Source organism: Oncorhynchus mykiss, chromosome 20 (assembly GCF_057628025.1).
Source record: "Oncorhynchus mykiss isolate SJ-2025 chromosome 20, ASM5762802v1, whole genome shotgun sequence".
Lineage (NCBI taxonomy): Eukaryota > Metazoa > Chordata > Actinopteri > Salmoniformes > Salmonidae > Oncorhynchus > Oncorhynchus mykiss.
Window position 1 is genome coordinate 31,319,974 of NC_143041.1, and position 17,242 is coordinate 31,337,215.

Consider the following 17,242-nt stretch of genomic DNA (forward strand, 5'->3'; position numbering starts at 1 on the left):
CCACTCCAATTTGCTTACCGCCCCAATAGGTCCACAGACGTCGCAATCACACTGCCCTAACCTATCTGGACAAGAGGAATACCTATTTAAGAATGCTGTTCATCGATTACAGCTCAGCATTTATCACCATAGTACCCTGGGTCTCGACCCCGCACTGTGCAACTGTGTCCTGGACTTTAACGAGCCGCCCCCAGGTGGTGAGGGTAGGAAACAACATCTCCATCCCACTGATCCTCAACACGGGCCCCACAAGGGTGCGTTCTCAGCCCTCTCCTCCCTGTTCACCCTTGACTGCGTGGCCACGCATACCTCCAACTCAATCATCAAGTTTGCAGTGGTAGGACACTACAGTGGTAGGCTTGATTACCAACAACGACGAGACGGCCTACAAGGAGGAGGTGAGGGCCCTCGAAGTGTGGTGTCAGGAAAATAACCTCACACTCAACGTCAACAAAACAAAGGAGATGATCGTGGACTTCAGGAAACAGCAGAGGGAGCACCCCCCTATCCACATCAACGGTACAGTAGTGGAGAAGGTGGAAAGTTTTAAGTTCCTCTGCGAACACATCAAGAACAAACTGAAATGGTCCACCCACACAGACAGCGGGGTGAAGAAGGCACAACAGTATCTCTTCAGCCTCAGGTGGCTGAAGAAATTTGGCACCGAAAACACACACAAACTTATACAGATGCACAATCAAGAGCATCCTGTCGGGCTGTATCACCTCCTGGTACGGCAGCTGCTCCGTCCACAACCATAAGGCCTTCCAGAGTAAAGGTCTACCGATTAATCGGAATGGCCGATTAATTAGGGCCGGTTTCAAGTTTTCATAACAATCAGAAATTGGTATTTTTGGACACCGATTTTTCAGATTTAATTTTTTTTTTTTACACCTTTATTTAATCTTTATTTAACTAGGCAAGTCAGTTAAGAACACATTCTTATTTTCAATGACGGCCTAGGAACGGTGGGTTAACTGCCTCGTTCAGGGGCAGAACTACAGATTTTCACCTTGTCAGCTCGGGGGATCCAATCTTGCAACCGCACAGTTAACTTGTCCAACGCAATAACGTCATGCCTCTTGTTGCACTCCACAAATTCAGTAAGCCAATGTAATTTGCTAGCTAGCATTAAACTTATCTTAAAAAAAACAATCAATCAATCATAATCACTAGTTAACTACACATGGTTGATGATATTACTAGATATTATCTAGCGTGTCATGCGTTGTGTATAATCTGACTGAGCATACAAGTATCTGACTGAGAGGTGGTAGGCAGAAGCAGGCGATAAACATTATTCAAACAGCACTTTCGTGCGTTTTAACAGCAGCTCTTCGTTGTGCGTCAAGCATTGCACTGTTTATGACTTCAAGCATATCAACTCCCGAGATGAGGCTGGTGTAACCGAAGTGAAATGGCTGGCTAGGTAGCGCGCGCTAATAGCGTTTCAAACGTCACTCGCTCGCTCTGAGCCTTGGAGTGGTTGTTTCCCTTGCTCTGCATGGGTAAACTGCTTCGTGAGTGGCTGTTGTCCTGGGTTCGAGCCCAGGGAGGAGCGAGGAGAGGGACGGAAGCTATATTGTTACACTGGCAATACTAAAGTGCCTATGAGAACATCCAATAGACAAAGGTTAATGAAATACAAATGGTATAGAGAGAAATAGTCCTATAATTCCTATAATAACTACAACCTAAAACTTTTTACCTGGGAATATTGAAGACTCATGTTAAAAGGAACCACCAGCTTTCATATGTTCTCATGTTCTGAGCAAGGAACTTAAACGTTAGCTTTCTTACATGGCAAATATTGCACTTTTACTTTCTTCTCCAACACTTTGTTTTTGCATTATTTAACCAAATTGAACATGTTTCATTATTTATTTGAGGCTAAATTGATTTTATTGATGTATAATATTAAGTTAAAATAAGTGTTCATTCAGTATTGTTGTAATTGTCATTATTACAAATAAAATAAAAAAATTGGCCGATTAATCGGTATCGGCTTTTTTGGTCTTCCAATAATCAGTATCGGTGTTGAAAAATCATAATCGGTCGACCTCTACTCCAGAGGGTAGTGAGGTCTGCACAACACATCACCGGGGGAAAACTACCTGCCCTCCAGGACACCTACACCACCCGATGTCACAGGAAGGCCAAAAAGATCATCAAGGACAACTACCATCTGAGCCACTGCCTGTTCACCCCGCTATCATCCAGAAGGCGAGGTCAGTACAGGTGCATCAAAGCTGGAACCGGGAGACTGAAAAACAGCTTCTATCTCAAGGCCGTCAGACTGTTAAACAGCCATCGCGAACATTGAGTGGCTACTGCCAACATACTGACTCAAATCTCTAGCCACTTTAATAATTAAAAATTGGATGTAATAAATGTATCACTTGTAACTTTAAACAATGGCACTTTATATAATGTTTACATACCCTACATTACTCATCTCATATGTATATACTGTACTCTATACCATCTACTGCATCTTGCCTATGCCATACGGCCGTCGCTCATCCATATATTTATATGTGCAGTTGAAGTCGGAAGTTTACATACACCTTAGCCAAATACATTTAAACTCAGTTTTTCACAGTTCCTGACATTTTATCCTAGTAAAAATTCCCTGTCTTAGATCAGTTAGGATCACCACTTTATTTTATGAATGTGAATTGTCAGAATAATAGTAGAGAATGATATATTTCTTTCATCACATTCCCAGTGGGTCAGATGTTTACATACACTCATTTATTATTTGGTAGCATTGCCTTGAAATTGTTTTATTTGGGTCAAACATTTTGGGTAGCCTTCCACAAGCTTCCCACAATAAGTTGGTGTATATTTTGGCCCATTCCTCCTGACAGAGTTGGTATAACTGAGTCAGGTTTGTAGGCCTCCTTGCTCGCACACACTTTTTCAGTTCTGCCCACAAATGTTCTATAGGATTGAGGTCAGGGCTTTGTGATGGCCACTCCAATACCTTGACTGTGTTGTCCTTACGCCATTTTGCCACAATTTTGGAAGTATGCTTAGGGTCATTGTCCATTCGGAAGACCCATTTGCGACCAAGCTGACTGGTCAGCTGACTGATGTCTTGAGATGTTGCTTCAATATATCCACATTATTTTCCTACCTCATGATGCCAGCTATTTTGTGAAGTGCACCAGTCCCTCATGCAGCAAAGCACCCCACACCATGATGCTGCCACCCCCGTGCTTCATGGTTGGGATGGTGTTCTTCGGCTTGCTGTAATGTTTGCGTACTGGCGGCAGAGAAGTCAGGAGGAGGAGAGCAAAGACGATGTTACAACAGTGCAGTTTAATAATAAAATCACAGAGAACAAACACAAATAAATAAATAAAATGGGACAAAACCCTTCGCACGCCAGACATAACGTGCACAAACTCTAACAATCAACAATACCGGAAAAGAACATGTGGGGAACAGAGGGTTAAATACACAACATGTAATTCATGTAACGTCGCCCGAACAAGGAGAGGGGCCGACTTCAGAGGAAGTCGTGACACTTGCAAGCCTCCCCCTTTTTCCAACAAACATAACGATGGTCATTGTAGCCAAACAGTTCTATTTTTGTTTTCTCCAAAAAGTATGATATTTGTCCCCATGTGCTTTTGCAAACCGAAGTCTGACTTTTTTATGGCGGTTTTGGAGCAGTGGCTTCTTCCTTGCTGAGCGGCCTTTGAGGTTATGTCGATATAGGACTCGTTTTACTGTGGATATAGATACTTCTGTACCTGTTTCCTCCAGCATCTTCACAAGGTCCTTTGCTGTTGTTCTGGGATTGATTTTAGCTTTTCGCACCAAAGTAAGTTAATCTCTAGGAGACAGAAAGCGTCTCCTTCCTGAGCGGTATGACGGCTGTGTGGTCCCATGGTGTTTATACTTGCGCACTATTGTTTGTACAGATAAACGTGGTACCTTCAGGCATTTGGACGTTGCTCCCAAGGATGAACCAGATTTGCGGATGTCTACAATTTTTTTCTTGAGGGCTTGGCTGATTTCTTTTGATTTTTCCATGATGTCAAGCAAAGAGACACTGAGTTTGAAGGTAGGCCTTGAAATGCATAGCACAGATACACCTTCAATTGACTCAAATGATGTTAATTAGCCTATCAGAATCTTCTAAAGCCATGACATAATTTTCTGGAATTTTCCAAGCTATTTAAAGGCACAGTCAACTTAGTGTATGTAAACTTCTGACCCACTGGAATTGTGATACAGTAAATTAAGTGAAATAATATGTCTGTAAACAATTGTTGGAAAATGACTTGTGTCATGCACAAAGTAGATGTCCTAACCGACTTGCCAAAACTATAGTTTGTTAACAAGAAATTTGCGGAGTGGTTAAAAAAACAAGTTTTAATGACTCCATCCTAAGTGTATGTAAACTTCTGACTTCAACTGTACATATTCTTATTCATTCCTTTACATTTGTGTGTGTGTATAAGGTAGTTGTTGTGAAATTGTTAGATTACTTGTTAAATATTACTGCATGTTCGGAACTAGAAGCACAAGCATTTCGCTACACTCGCACTAACATCTGCTAGCCATGTGTATGTGACCAATAAAATTTGATTTGACTTGCCCTTGACCAGCACAAAAACACCCTGTGGGGTACTGCACTAGCATCGAATTGTCCCCGCCATATTTAACTTTTCAGGGAAGTCAGGAACCAATACACACAGTCACTTAGGAAAGCAAATGCTAGTTTTTTCAAACAGAAATTTTCATCCTGCAGCACTAATTCCAAAATGTTTTGGGACACTGTAAAGTCCATGGAGAATAAGAGTACCTCCTACCAGCTGCCCACTGCACTGAAACTAGGAAACACTGTCACCACTGATAAATACACAATAATCGAGAATTTCAATAAGCATTTCTCTACGGCTGGCCATGCTTTCCACCTGGCTACCCCAACAGCTCTGCAGGCCCCGCAGCAACTGCATTGACCTGTTCAAGGCTTTCGACTGTCAATCGGCAGACTCAACAGGGACTCTCTAATGAGTCCCTCGCCTTTTTCACTAACTACTTCTCAGATAGAGTTCTGTGTGTCAAATCGGAGGGCCTGTTGTCTGGACCTCTGGCAGTCTCTATGGGGGTTCAGGGTTCAATTCTCGGGCCGACTCTTTTCTCTGTATACATCAATGATGTCGCTCTTGCTGCGGGTGATTCTTTGATCCACCTCTACGCAAACGACACCATTCTGTATACATCTGGCCCTTCTTTGGACACTATGTTAACAAGCCTCCAAACGAGCTTCAACGCCACGCTCCTTCTGTGGCCTCCAACATGCATGTAAAACTAAGTGCATGCTCTTCAATCGATCGCTGCCCGCACCCGTCCACTCGACTAGCATCACTACTCTGGACGGTTCTGACTTAGAATATATAGACAACTATAAATACCTAGGTGTCTGGCTAGACTGTAAACTCTCCTTCCATACTCTCATTAAGCATCTCCAATCCAAAATTAAATCTAGAATCAGCTTCCTATTTCGCAAAATTGCCTCCTTCACTCATGCTGCCAAACATACCCTCGTAAAACTGACTATCCTACCGATCCTTGACTTCAGTGATGTCATTTACAAAATAGCTTCCAACACTCTACTCAACAAATTGGATGTAGTATATCACAGTGCCATCCATTTTGTCACCAAAGCCCCATATACTACCCACTACTGCGACCTGTATGTGTTTTTGTCGCACTGCTTTGCTTTATCTTGGCCAGGTCGCAGTTGTAAATGAGAACTTGTTCTCAACTGGCCTACCTGGTTAAATAAAGGTGAAATAAAAAAAATAGTAGGAGCTTAAGTAAATTATTTTAAAGAACTTAATATTCTACAGACCCTATTGCTCTAGCACTACAATCTACATGGTGTTACTTCATGGATGACTGTGGTCTAAATACCCAGTGGCCCTTTCTACTCAACCCATTCCATTGGTCCTAATGCAATACACTGGTGTGCCTATAAATTAAATTTTGGCTTATAGAGCAAAAACTATCTAAAATAATACAAAGTGTTGCTGGCCGTTGTATACATTCTACAGACCCTACTGAGTATTCCCTACAGTAGTTCTACTGCAGTACTGTCACGTTCTGACCATAGTTCTGTTATTTTATTCTTTGTTTTAGTATGGTCAGGGCAGTCTGTTTGTTTTTCTATGTTGGTTTTTGTGTTCGGCCTAGTATGGTTCTCAATCAGAGGCAGGTGTCGTTAGTTGCCTCTGATTGGGAATCATACTTAGGTAGCCTGGGTTTCACTTTTGGTTTGTGGGTGTTTGTTTCCGTGTGAGTGTTTGGGCCACACGGTACTGTTTTGGTTTTGTACATTCACGTTGTCATTTATTGTTTAGTGTTCTGAGTTTTAATTAAACATCATCATGAACACTTACCACGCTGCGCTTTGGTCCTCCTCTCTTTCTCCCGAAGACATCTGTTACAAGTACCCAGAATAGTTTTTGCTTTATAAGCCCATTTTTATTCCATGTACAGTGATTCGCATTGTGGCCAATGGAGTGGGTGGAGTAAAAGGCCATCAACATTCCATATAATTCAGAGCCCCATCAAATGACACCATATATTCTACAGACCCTACTGAATTTTCCCTAAAATACTTTTACTGTGGTGAACAGAATAGTTTTTGCTCTATAAGACAATATGTCATTTATATGCCTACAGTGTATTGCATTTGGACAAAATGGAGTGTGTTGAGTAGGAAGGGCTTCTGGGTATTTAGACCACAGTCATCCAAGAAATAACACCATATATACACTTTAGTGCTAGATGAATAGGATCTGGAGAATATGATGTTCCTTACATTCATTTATTTAAGCTTTAACCATTCTACCTCATGCTCCACCTTATATTATTTTATCTTATATAAAGCACTAATTGTCTTTAGTTTAGAATTTTCCCCGGCGTAGTTACAAAATCATAACATTTTAACATTATGCGCTATTCAAATCTGCAAAAATAATTGATTTATTAACAACACATAGCGTTTTAACGCATACTTTTATTTGGAAGGCAAATCTGAAAACCGGAAGTCTTAATGCTGCCGACATGACGCTACATCTTTCTCTCTAACGTGGTCAATCAATATATCATATTTCCTGTCGAAGTCCACCAGGTAGCAGATTTGAGCTACTCTATGGCGCAGCGGTATCATCGGAGAGAAGTGGTGCGTTGTAACCACATGTTTGTGTTGTAACTCCTTGGTGAGATCGAACAGGCTGAGGGATACAAATGTAACAATTGTTTCCAACACATGTAACAATTTCGCCGGTTAAAACTTAACCATGAATAGAAGAGTATTATAAACCATTAAACAGACAAAGTCTTACAAATTATGTATTTGCTGTATGTTTCTAGCGTATTTATTTATTATATTTTGGGGTGGGGGCAAGCTTGCTTATTGCTATTGGTCAATGGTGCACTTTTTTTTCAGACTCAGTGGTGTTTCCTGATGTCATGCTGCTCACGAGTAGGAGGCTGTGCTTTTTTTGAGGAGGTTGTGTGCGAAATAAAACTCTGGAAAAGATTCAGGAAAGGAACTTCAAATCATACGGGTTGGAAACATTTTCTCCTATAGGATTTATTGCTTGGGGAATTCATTTATGCACAGTGGGGGATTGACATCAAGTTGTCTGCTTCGTCTTTATAGAAAGGCTACACTTTTTCCAGTCATGGAAACACTACAGAAGATAAGGGACAGTTCTTGTGAAATTCCAGTTGATGTCAGATTTAGGAAACGAATAGTTTGGCAAAACTTGGATTAACTGGTCGCTGGACGGTTCCATTGGCGATACCACAAGGCGATGCCTCCCCAGGGCGATGGAGAATATAAACCTGTAGCAGTGTCGGCGGCGGTCCCACCGGTTCCCCCTCGGAGGGTTCGGAGCAGAGAGTCGTTTTCGGGCTCCAAGTGTCGGTCCGGTGGCGTAGAGCGCAAAGTGAAGTGTGTGCTTGTCGGTGACGGGGCAGTTGGGAAAACGAGCTTGATTGTCAGCTACACCACAAATGGATATCCAACTGAATATGTCCCAACTGCTTTTGATAATTTTGCAGGTAACTTGACAAATATGTGCCTTTTTTTAGAAATTGGCTATTAGGACTTATTATTCGTATTTTTGGGCTATGCAAGTTCTTGTTTTTATCGTGCGGTTTTAACTGCCCATTTATGTGAATTCATGAGTAGCCTACACTGAGTGTACAAAACATTAGGAACACCTTCCCAATATTGAGTTGCACCGACTTTTGCAGTTCTTGACACACTCAAACCGTTGTGCCTGGCCCGTACTACCATACCCAGTTCAAATGCACTTAAATCTTTTGTCTTTTTCATTCAGCCTTTGAATGGCAATACATACACAATGTTTCAAGGCTTAAAAATCATTCTTTAACCTGTTTCCTCCTCTTCATCTACACTGATTGAAGTGGGTTTAACAGGTGACATCAATAAGGGATCATAGCTTTCACCTGGATTCACCTGGTTAGTATTTCTTGAAGGAGGTATTCCTAATATTTTGTACACTCAGTGTATATTTTAAACTCAGACTGACAAAACATTTCTATTCAGCTTTCGTAAAAATGTTGCCAATTGTCTTCTGCCATACATTGGCGGCAACAGGAAGACTGGTAATTATTATACTCAATAGTTTGTCCATTACAACACTATTCAGTCCGTAACAGTATATAATGCCATTTTGGTTACAAATGTATTTGTTATATTGGCTGATTAAATGTATAATTGTTTTTTTTTCAGCGGTCGTGGCAGTTGATGGCAAGCCTGTAAAACTGCAGCTTTGTGACACAGCTGGCCAGGTTTGTAATTTAAATACACATATACGACAGTTTGATATTATCTCAACTATTCTGGAGTGTGAAGGATTGATTAAAAACATACAAGTTGACCTTTTTTCTGTTCCTAGAATTTCTCAAACTTGTTCCAACCCCTATACATTACTAGACTAGCAGATGTAAAGAATGAGGTAAAATGTAGTCTACTAATGTAGGGGAGTGAAGTGATCTGTCTAAATTGATGTGCTCCAGCAGTGTTTTTGTCCAGTCGTGATTCTGCACCAAAAATGAGGTTACTCAGATAAACGCTGTCTCCCCCACATGGGAGGGGGTAACCGGCTTGGGGGGATTACAGATAGGAAACCTTATAATTGTAATGAATTGAATCTGAGCCTGGAAAGGAAACGTAAGCTTCGGCACAGCTGGGGCTGGTCAGAGGAAACGCGAGATGGGTCTGTTTCTGAGGAGCAGAGCAGGCTGGAGAGAGTCAACAGTGGAAAACAGCCCTGGAAAGCAGACCAAGAGAGATCTAGAGCGGTTCTGTCTAGACACAGGCTGTGCACTGTGAGTTCATCGGGTTCTGCTTCGTCTCTCTGGAAAGCGAGCAGAGAGGCTCTGAGAGGATAGGGTTTTCATTAGACACCAAGACAATGCAAGCAATATTGTTTGCAAGGTGTTTGAAGCTTTATACAAGACAATGCAAACAATATAGTAGTTATAACTTAGTTAGGCCTATTACATAGTTAGACTTAGCATACATTGACAAATAATCAAGATGACATTTGCGCTTGCATGCCATGAATAATTAGCTCTCATGTGACAGCCCAAAATAATAATTGTGAAAGCACATGCACCAGCATCCCCCCATGCAAATGTGAGAAAATGGTTGAGCCAATTAATCAAAATAATATTAATGAGCTTGTCACCAATGTCACCCAGCTCCCCTCTTCATAACAGAGTCCATGTATTTAGCATACTAAACATGCAGAAGATTTCCTGAATACCAACTATAGTGTCCCTCACTGTTTATGTTGTTGACCTCATTGGGTTCCTGAGGATGGAAATACACTATTAAAATCTCTTCCAGGAAGCAATGGGTACACACAAGCTGGGTGTATCAGAGAAACATATGAAAGCGCGAGAGAGCAGGGAACGCATGCTTTGTCAATAAACAGCAAAATATAATCTCAGTGGAATGCCATGGTTATCTTTCCCCCAGTTGAAATCACAGTAGAACTAGATGTTTTGGAGATATGCAAATGTAAGCTGAATGTTGCGTAATATGTTTGCCAGATAAAAGGACTAAACACACATTAGCGAAGATAAGCACCCATATTGGCGTCAGTGCAATGGCCCATGGGTTAGATGCTTACCGCTGTAAATCCCCTGCAATGCTGTGCTGCCACTAATACATGATATAAATGATGTCACCGCGCCACTCCATCTCTTTAGCTGGTGAAAATTACATATCTCTATACTTATACTTAGAGTTTGGCAGCGGGGTAGTGGTTGGCTGTGCCAACTGCAAATCATAAATGTTTTGCTCCTGTACCCTCTCAACAGCCTCATCACACTTTCTCTTTCACATGATTTAGCTGCATGATCATCATCACACATTCCTTTTAGGAGTCAAAAGTGTGGACTATGGTGCATGTCATTATTTTAATCTATAATAGACATGTTATAGCAATTTAACAATGCTCCCTCTCTTCTCCAATTTAGCTATTGGCAGTTTTTTTGATCTAGCATTCAAGATATGCTGGTCGGAATAAACAGTGCCTTCAACAATACATTACGCAATGGTGTGTCAGTCACCAACATTGGAGGAGATTAAAATCAACTACAGGCTATGCTGAAAGTGCTGTCCCCAGTCAGAAGAACTATGGCATGTAAACAGAACACTTTCACTCTAACAGAAACCGATAGAAGTGTCATGTGTTGTCAGGCTGTGGACATGGATTGTGTTTTCCTGCCTGCCAGAGAGACTATGTCATGAGGCACAGAGGCGCCACTAGTTACAGCCATGCACATGGTGACATTTTAGCCAATAAGAGCAGGATTTTCCTTCTCTTAGTTATGGCTATGCCCTTTCCATTCCTGCACTCAAATACCTTTTCACAAGGAGGAATATTGTGTTGAGCATGGCCATTCTTGGTTCTACTAGTGTCATGAACCCCCCTCTCCTCTCCTCTCCTCTTCCCGCAGGATGAGTTTGACAAACTGCGTCCGCTCTGCTACACCAACGCAGACATCTTCCTGCTGTGCTTCAGTGTTGTCAGCCCTTCTTCTTTTCAGAATGTCACAGAGAAATGGGTGCCAGAGATTCGCCGGCACTGCCCGCAGGCGCCGGTGGTTCTGGTGGGAACCCAGTCAGACCTGCGGGAGGACGTCAAGGTTCTGATCGAGCTGGCAAAGTACAAAGAGAGGCCAGTGGAGCCCCAGGAGGCCCAGCAGTGTGCCGAGGACATGAGGGCCGTGTCATACATGGAGTGCTCCTCACTCACCCAGAAGAACCTCAAAGAGGTGTTTGACGCAGCCATCGTGGCCAGCATCCAGCACTCCGACAGTCAGCAGCAGCATCGACTGAAAAAACGGACTCCAGATAAGATGAAGAAGCTTTCTAGGTCGTGCTGGAAGAAGTACTGTTGTGTGGCCTAGCCTCTGTCTGCACGTGCGACAGTAGGGACGCATGGGTGCCAATTCTGGTTCCATGTCAGCACGTTAAGAGTTCAGGACAGTAAGGAAAACAGAGACTGGAATATGGGCGAAGGTCTGGTCTGGAGTATCTGAGATATGTGAAGGTTAGGCCTCACTGACCTTGTGCTATTTTTGCTTTACCAACGTGAACTGCAATGGAGACAGATCTGACTTCCCTCAAAGTGCGGTTTGATAAGACTACTCATTGACTTTCCCCTGTGTTATATCCATGATCCTGAAGGACACACAGCTTCCAATAGACAACTGTGAAAGATCAAACCCTCTTGATAACTAGGAGGGTCCATGTTGTTGTTTTATTGACCTGGTTTACTCTGACCTTTCCCATGGTAAGTGTATGTAAAGTCAACTTCCCGACGTGGGATTTACCGTCCCTTTGATTTAGTAGTTCCTATGTTAAAAGAAAAATGCAGTGCTGTAATCAGATAATTTTGCGGAGAGTACTGTGTAACTTTCATTGTTTTCATTCTGGTTCTTGTTTAGCTTGTCGTCTAATGTACAAACCACTCAAACACTGTTTTTCAGAATTTATAACTGGTATTTACATTAGGACATGGGTTCTGTCCAAGCTCACATGAGGTTCAGTCTGTGCTGGAATTCTAACTGGACCTGTTGAGCTTTGGTTTACTTGACCATAACACCACCTGAGGAGTTGTAAACAAATATCGCCATGGCAACATTTAAAGGGCTCCTTATGGGCTTCAAATGCATGTGTAACATGTCCACTGTTTGATTTATGTGTCGGGAAGGTATGTTTAGGTCTACTGTGAGGAGGGGACAAATTGCGTTTTTTAATGTCTATTCTAGGAGTTTAAAAGTGGAAGAGCAATATTTTATTTTAAATTACATACAGAATGTCAACCTAATACAACTTGTTTGTTTGTCTATCAATCGTTTACTGTCCACGTTGTACACAATATAAGTGAGTCAACATTTCTTTGTTAAATTCTTGAAAGTCTTTTAAACTTTTACCAAGAGTCACACAAATGATGTACTAATACTCTTTTGGGTTGTTTCTTAGTTTTGAAGTACAATGTTAAGCATTATATTATAGCAATGAATGATGATCTCCTCCAAAAATGAAATCAACTTTTTCAACATAACATTTCAATGCAATATGTCGTTACTGTGAACCATGAATTATATGTATACTCACTGCAGTCTTTTATTTGCCGCATGAGTGTCCAACTGAGAACTGTACAGCAACCAGACCTGTGGACTATAGTGCATAATTAATTGTATATGAAGAGGCAGTTTAGATAGTTAGATTACACTGAATAAAGAACTGGTCTAATGGACAACACATTTAATGTGTACCCCGGTTGTTATCAGTTGACATTGCCCACCCCTCTATTCTGCACACTTTCCATTACTCTGGGGTTTTACAATGTCTGTTGTGGTATCATGTTTGATTTAAATCATGATAGCAAAAATATATATCTGATTGAATGGGCCTAATGGCCTATGTAATGCTATTTTTGTTTGGTTATGTGTGCATTTGAATCCTGATAGAAGTGAAGTTTAAATAGGAAAATAGGTCATGGATCAAACTATTAGACACTCCTGGTTACCAGATTCCCGGGAAGTTCAGACAATTTGGAGAGAATAGGGTGATGTCAGCAAAATAATACAAACCTGGGTATTCAGATTTCCTTAGATAAAACACCACAGGCAGAAACATCCCCAGACGACTAGGCAAAAATAATACAGAGATAATAGAGGACTGACTGCAGCTGAGTCAATATTAACTGATCTTAACTACCATACTCTGCTGTCTGTTATTAATGACTATGAGCCAATCAAGTCATTTAGTATCTTTCTGCAACCAATACCCTGGAAAGAGCGTGTTTACTATCCTGAGCAAGCTTAACAGCACCATCATCTTGGAACTGGTTGAAAAAAGAACTCTGTCTCTGTAAATACCATGTTCTGATTTAGGTAGGTCCATAGATATGACATTATTTGAATTTCAAAATGTTAACCGTCACTTCTTTCAGTGATATTGTGTTTCAAGCCTTGTAATAGCTCTTCCAGTAGAATGCCAAACTAAACCTTGGGGTAAACGATAGTTACCTGCATGATCATGTTAACCTCCTTAGATGACCTGGATGTGTCACCTATGGATGTGTGATGGACCTCTGAAAGTGAATTATGATTGAAGACAGAGAGAATGGAGAAGTTAATGTTTCACTGGATCACTTAGTAGACCATGTTGCATCAGCAGTCAGTTAAATGTTTAGCATCACATACACCATGAATATACATAAATAATAACGTACAGCAATTTATCTACTCGTTATGAAATACTAGTTATTTCTTGAAAAGGAAAATACAGGGAAATGGGTGAAATTGAAATGTGACATGAATGCTTTAAATAGGATGGGCCTTTGGATGTGATGTGGGTATGCGGTAAGTGTTAGTGGACAGTGGTGCACATACCTTTGGACAGTTGTCTTTTTCTAGGTCATTTGGAATGTTGGCTTCTTCATAGCGTCATAGAATTTTCAAACTGTATTGTGTATTGTAACAGTATTGTGTCGATTATTTTCTCAACACAAATGCATTTAACAATGATGCATTTCTTCAAATGAGTATCTGTGTAACAGTGCACATCACATGGTGTACTATATATACTCTTGAGTTTCCAAGCTATGACTTCCAGCAAACATGGAGGTTCCATGATCTATGTTCAGGGCCCTGTGGGGGATATGGTTGTGGTGAAATAACAGCTCGCATTCAGTGTAATGTCAGAACAAAGACCTGTTTGTCTGTAGTTTGATACCTTTGGAAAATAAAGAATATTTGGTATACAATCTGGGTTTTGTGTTTGTTACATTGGAATGGATTTGTTAGGGTTTTGTATCTGAAACTCTTTTCCTTTGTGATATTTGTAATGACCTATTTATTACAAATTAATGCTTGATTGAACAACTATGGCTCAATACTGGATAGTGTAATTATGTCAACTGTATTAACATAATCCGAATACAGTCAATATTGTAAAAATGTACTTGAATAGGGAGAGTTTATGCAGCTGAAATTGAAATATGAAATTAAATGTTGATATGGTGTTGATATGCTTTCACTTGCAGTCACAGCTATGAGCCATTAGGCAAATCATCTGGAGTCTTTACCAGTCACTCAAACGTTCTATTAGGCTGACAGCCTGCTCTATTCTCTCAGCCAGAAGCTGGCCCTGCTTAATGACTGACATTTTCAGGCCACTTTTCTGTGTGTGTTGGTGGTGCAATATGTTGAGCTCTTGCTCAACCATAGAGACCCACATGACAAATAACCGCCTCAACTGAGACCAGAATAAATGTGAGAGATGTCTAGATGGTACAGATCAGGGCCGGCCCGCTCATTAGGCAGGATTAGGCGGCTGCCAATGGTGGCAGATTGACGAGGGCAGCATTTTCTAAGCTAAACTGACCAAGACGCACCTCCAACAAAACATAAAAACTAATTCTGCCCCAAAACAATGACAATTTCTCTCAACCATGGGCTTTTTAGGTGAGCGCTGATGCCGCCCTGTGATAAGCAGTGCCCACTTTGTGAAAGGCGGGGACGCAAAATATTTATCAAATCAGATTGCATTTGTCATATGCGCTGAATACAACAGGTACCTTACAGTGAGATGCCTACTTGCAAGCCATTAACCAACAATGCAGTTAAGAAAAATAATTGTTAAGGAAGTATTTACTCAAATAAACTACTCAAATAAATCATTTAAGAGCAAGAATAAAATAACAGTAGCAAGGTTATATACAGGGGGTACCGGTACAGAGTCAATGTGCGGGGGCACCGGTTAGTCAAGGTAATTGAGGTAATATGTACAGTACCAGTCAAAAGTTTGGACACACCTACTCATTCAAGGGATTTTCTTTATTTTGACTATTTTCTACATTGTAGAATAATAGTGATATCATAACTATGACATAACACATATGGAATCATGTTGTAACCCAAAAAGTGTTAAACAAATCAAAATATATTTTATATTTTAGAATCTTCAAAGTAGCCACCCTTTGCCTTGATGACAGCTTTGCACACGCTTGGCATTCTCTCAACCAGCTTCACCTGGAATGCTTTTCCAAAAGTCTTGAAGGAGTTCCCACATATGCTGAGCACTTGTTGGCTGCTTTTCCTTCACTCTGCAGTCCAACTCATCCCACACACCCTCTCTATTGGGTTGAGGTTGGGTGATTGTGGAGGCCAGGTCATCTAATGCAGCACTCCATCACTCTCTTTCTTGATCAAATAGCCCTTACACAGCCTGGAGGTGTGTTGGGTCATTGTGCTGTTGAAAAACAAATGATAGTCCCACTAAGCCCAAACCAGATGGGATGGCGTATTGCTGCAGAATGCTGTGGTAGCCATGCTGGTTTAAGTGTGCCTTGAATTCTAAAGAAATCGCTGACAGTGTCACCAGCAAAGAAACCCCACACCATCACACCTCCTCCATGCTTCACGGTGGGAACCACACATACGGAGATCATCCGTTCACCACCTCTGCGTCTCACAAAGACACGGCGGTTGGAACCAAAAATCTCAACTTTTCAACTTTCCTTCAGAATCGAACATGAACCAAATTTTAACGTCTGGAAAGACGTCTTTTCACCTTTCATTCAGAACGTAACGTGAACCTAACTTCAACGTCTGGAAAAATGTTTATTATTTTCAATGTAATTTTGCTTACTGGAACTATTCTTGTAGGGGAGGCAATTTTTTGGTCTTGCCTATGGTGGCAGAATGGCCAGGACTGGCCCTGGTACAGATAACATGTTTTGACATATGCATACCGATGCCCACATCTATGAAGAAGGCCTTGCAAGACAAGTTGCATAACTCTTCCCAAAGGGAGGGGGAGAGCAATGGTGGAAAAAGTACTCAATTGTCATACTTGTGTAAAACTAAAGATACTTCCAGCCAAAGAGAGGAGTCACAAAAAGCAGAAATATAGATAAAATTAATCACTAACCTTTGATGATCTTCATCAGATGACACTCATAGGACTTCATTTTACACAATACATGTACAGTGGGGCAAAAAAGTATTTAGTCAGCCACCAATTGTGCAAGTTCTCCCACTTAAAAATATGAGAGAGGCCTGTAATCTTCATCATAGGTACACTTCAACTATGACAGACAAAGTGAGAAAAAAAATCCAAAAAATCATATTGTTGGATTTTTAATGAATTTATGTCACGTTCTGACCTCTATTTCCTTTGTGTTGTATTTATTTAGTATGGTCAGGGCGTGAGTTGGGTGGGCAGTCTATGTTTGTTTTTCTATGTTGTGGGGCAGTTCTATGTTTTCGGCCTAGTATGGTTCTCAATCAGAGGCAGGTGTCATTAGTTGTCTCTGATTGAGAATCATACTTAGGTAGCCTGGGTTTCACTGTGTGTTTGTGGGTGATTGTTCCTGTCTTTGTGTTTGCACCAGATAGGGCTGTTTTGAGTTCTCACGTTTCTTGTTTTCGTTAGTTTGTTCATGTATAGTGTCTTCATTAAAATACAATGAACAACCACCACGCTGCGTTTTGGTCCGCCTCAACTTCACAACAAGAGAACCGTTACAGAATCACCCACCACACTCGGACCGAGCAGCGTGTTAACAGGCAGCAGCGAAAGGAGGACGTTATGGACAGCAATGGCATGGAGTATACTACTTGGGAGGAGATCGACAGGTGGGCGGCCGAC

At 41.2% G+C, this 17,242-nt stretch overlaps 1 protein-coding gene across 1 annotated transcript; it reads left to right on the forward strand.

Annotated features, from left to right (window-relative positions):
- The first annotated feature begins 7,151 nt into the window (after positions 1 to 7,151).
- LOC110499271 (rho-related GTP-binding protein RhoU) lies at positions 7,152 to 14,354 on the forward strand. Its single transcript, XM_021576299.3, has 3 exons — positions 7,152 to 8,094; positions 8,792 to 8,850; positions 11,032 to 14,354. The coding sequence occupies exons 1-3, from the start codon at positions 7,845 to 7,847 to the stop codon at positions 11,482 to 11,484; spliced, it is 762 nt and encodes a 253-aa protein (XP_021431974.1). The 5' UTR covers positions 7,152 to 7,844; the 3' UTR covers positions 11,485 to 14,354.
- The last annotated feature ends 2,888 nt before the right edge of the window (positions 14,355 to 17,242 follow it).

What these genes read in the sequence shown, in the direction of transcription:
- LOC110499271 (XM_021576299.3), top strand. Translation starts at nt 7,845, where the DNA reads ATGCCTCCCCAGGGCGATGGAGAATATAAACCTGTAGCAGTGTCGGCG. An exon ending in TGCTTTTGATAATTTTGCAG is followed by an intron (nt 8,095 to 8,791) that starts GTAACTTGACAA and finishes TTTTTTTTTCAG; the next exon opens with CGGTCGTGGCAGTTGATGGC. An exon ending in TTTGTGACACAGCTGGCCAG is followed by an intron (nt 8,851 to 11,031) that starts GTTTGTAATTTA and finishes CTCTTCCCGCAG; the next exon opens with GATGAGTTTGACAAACTGCG.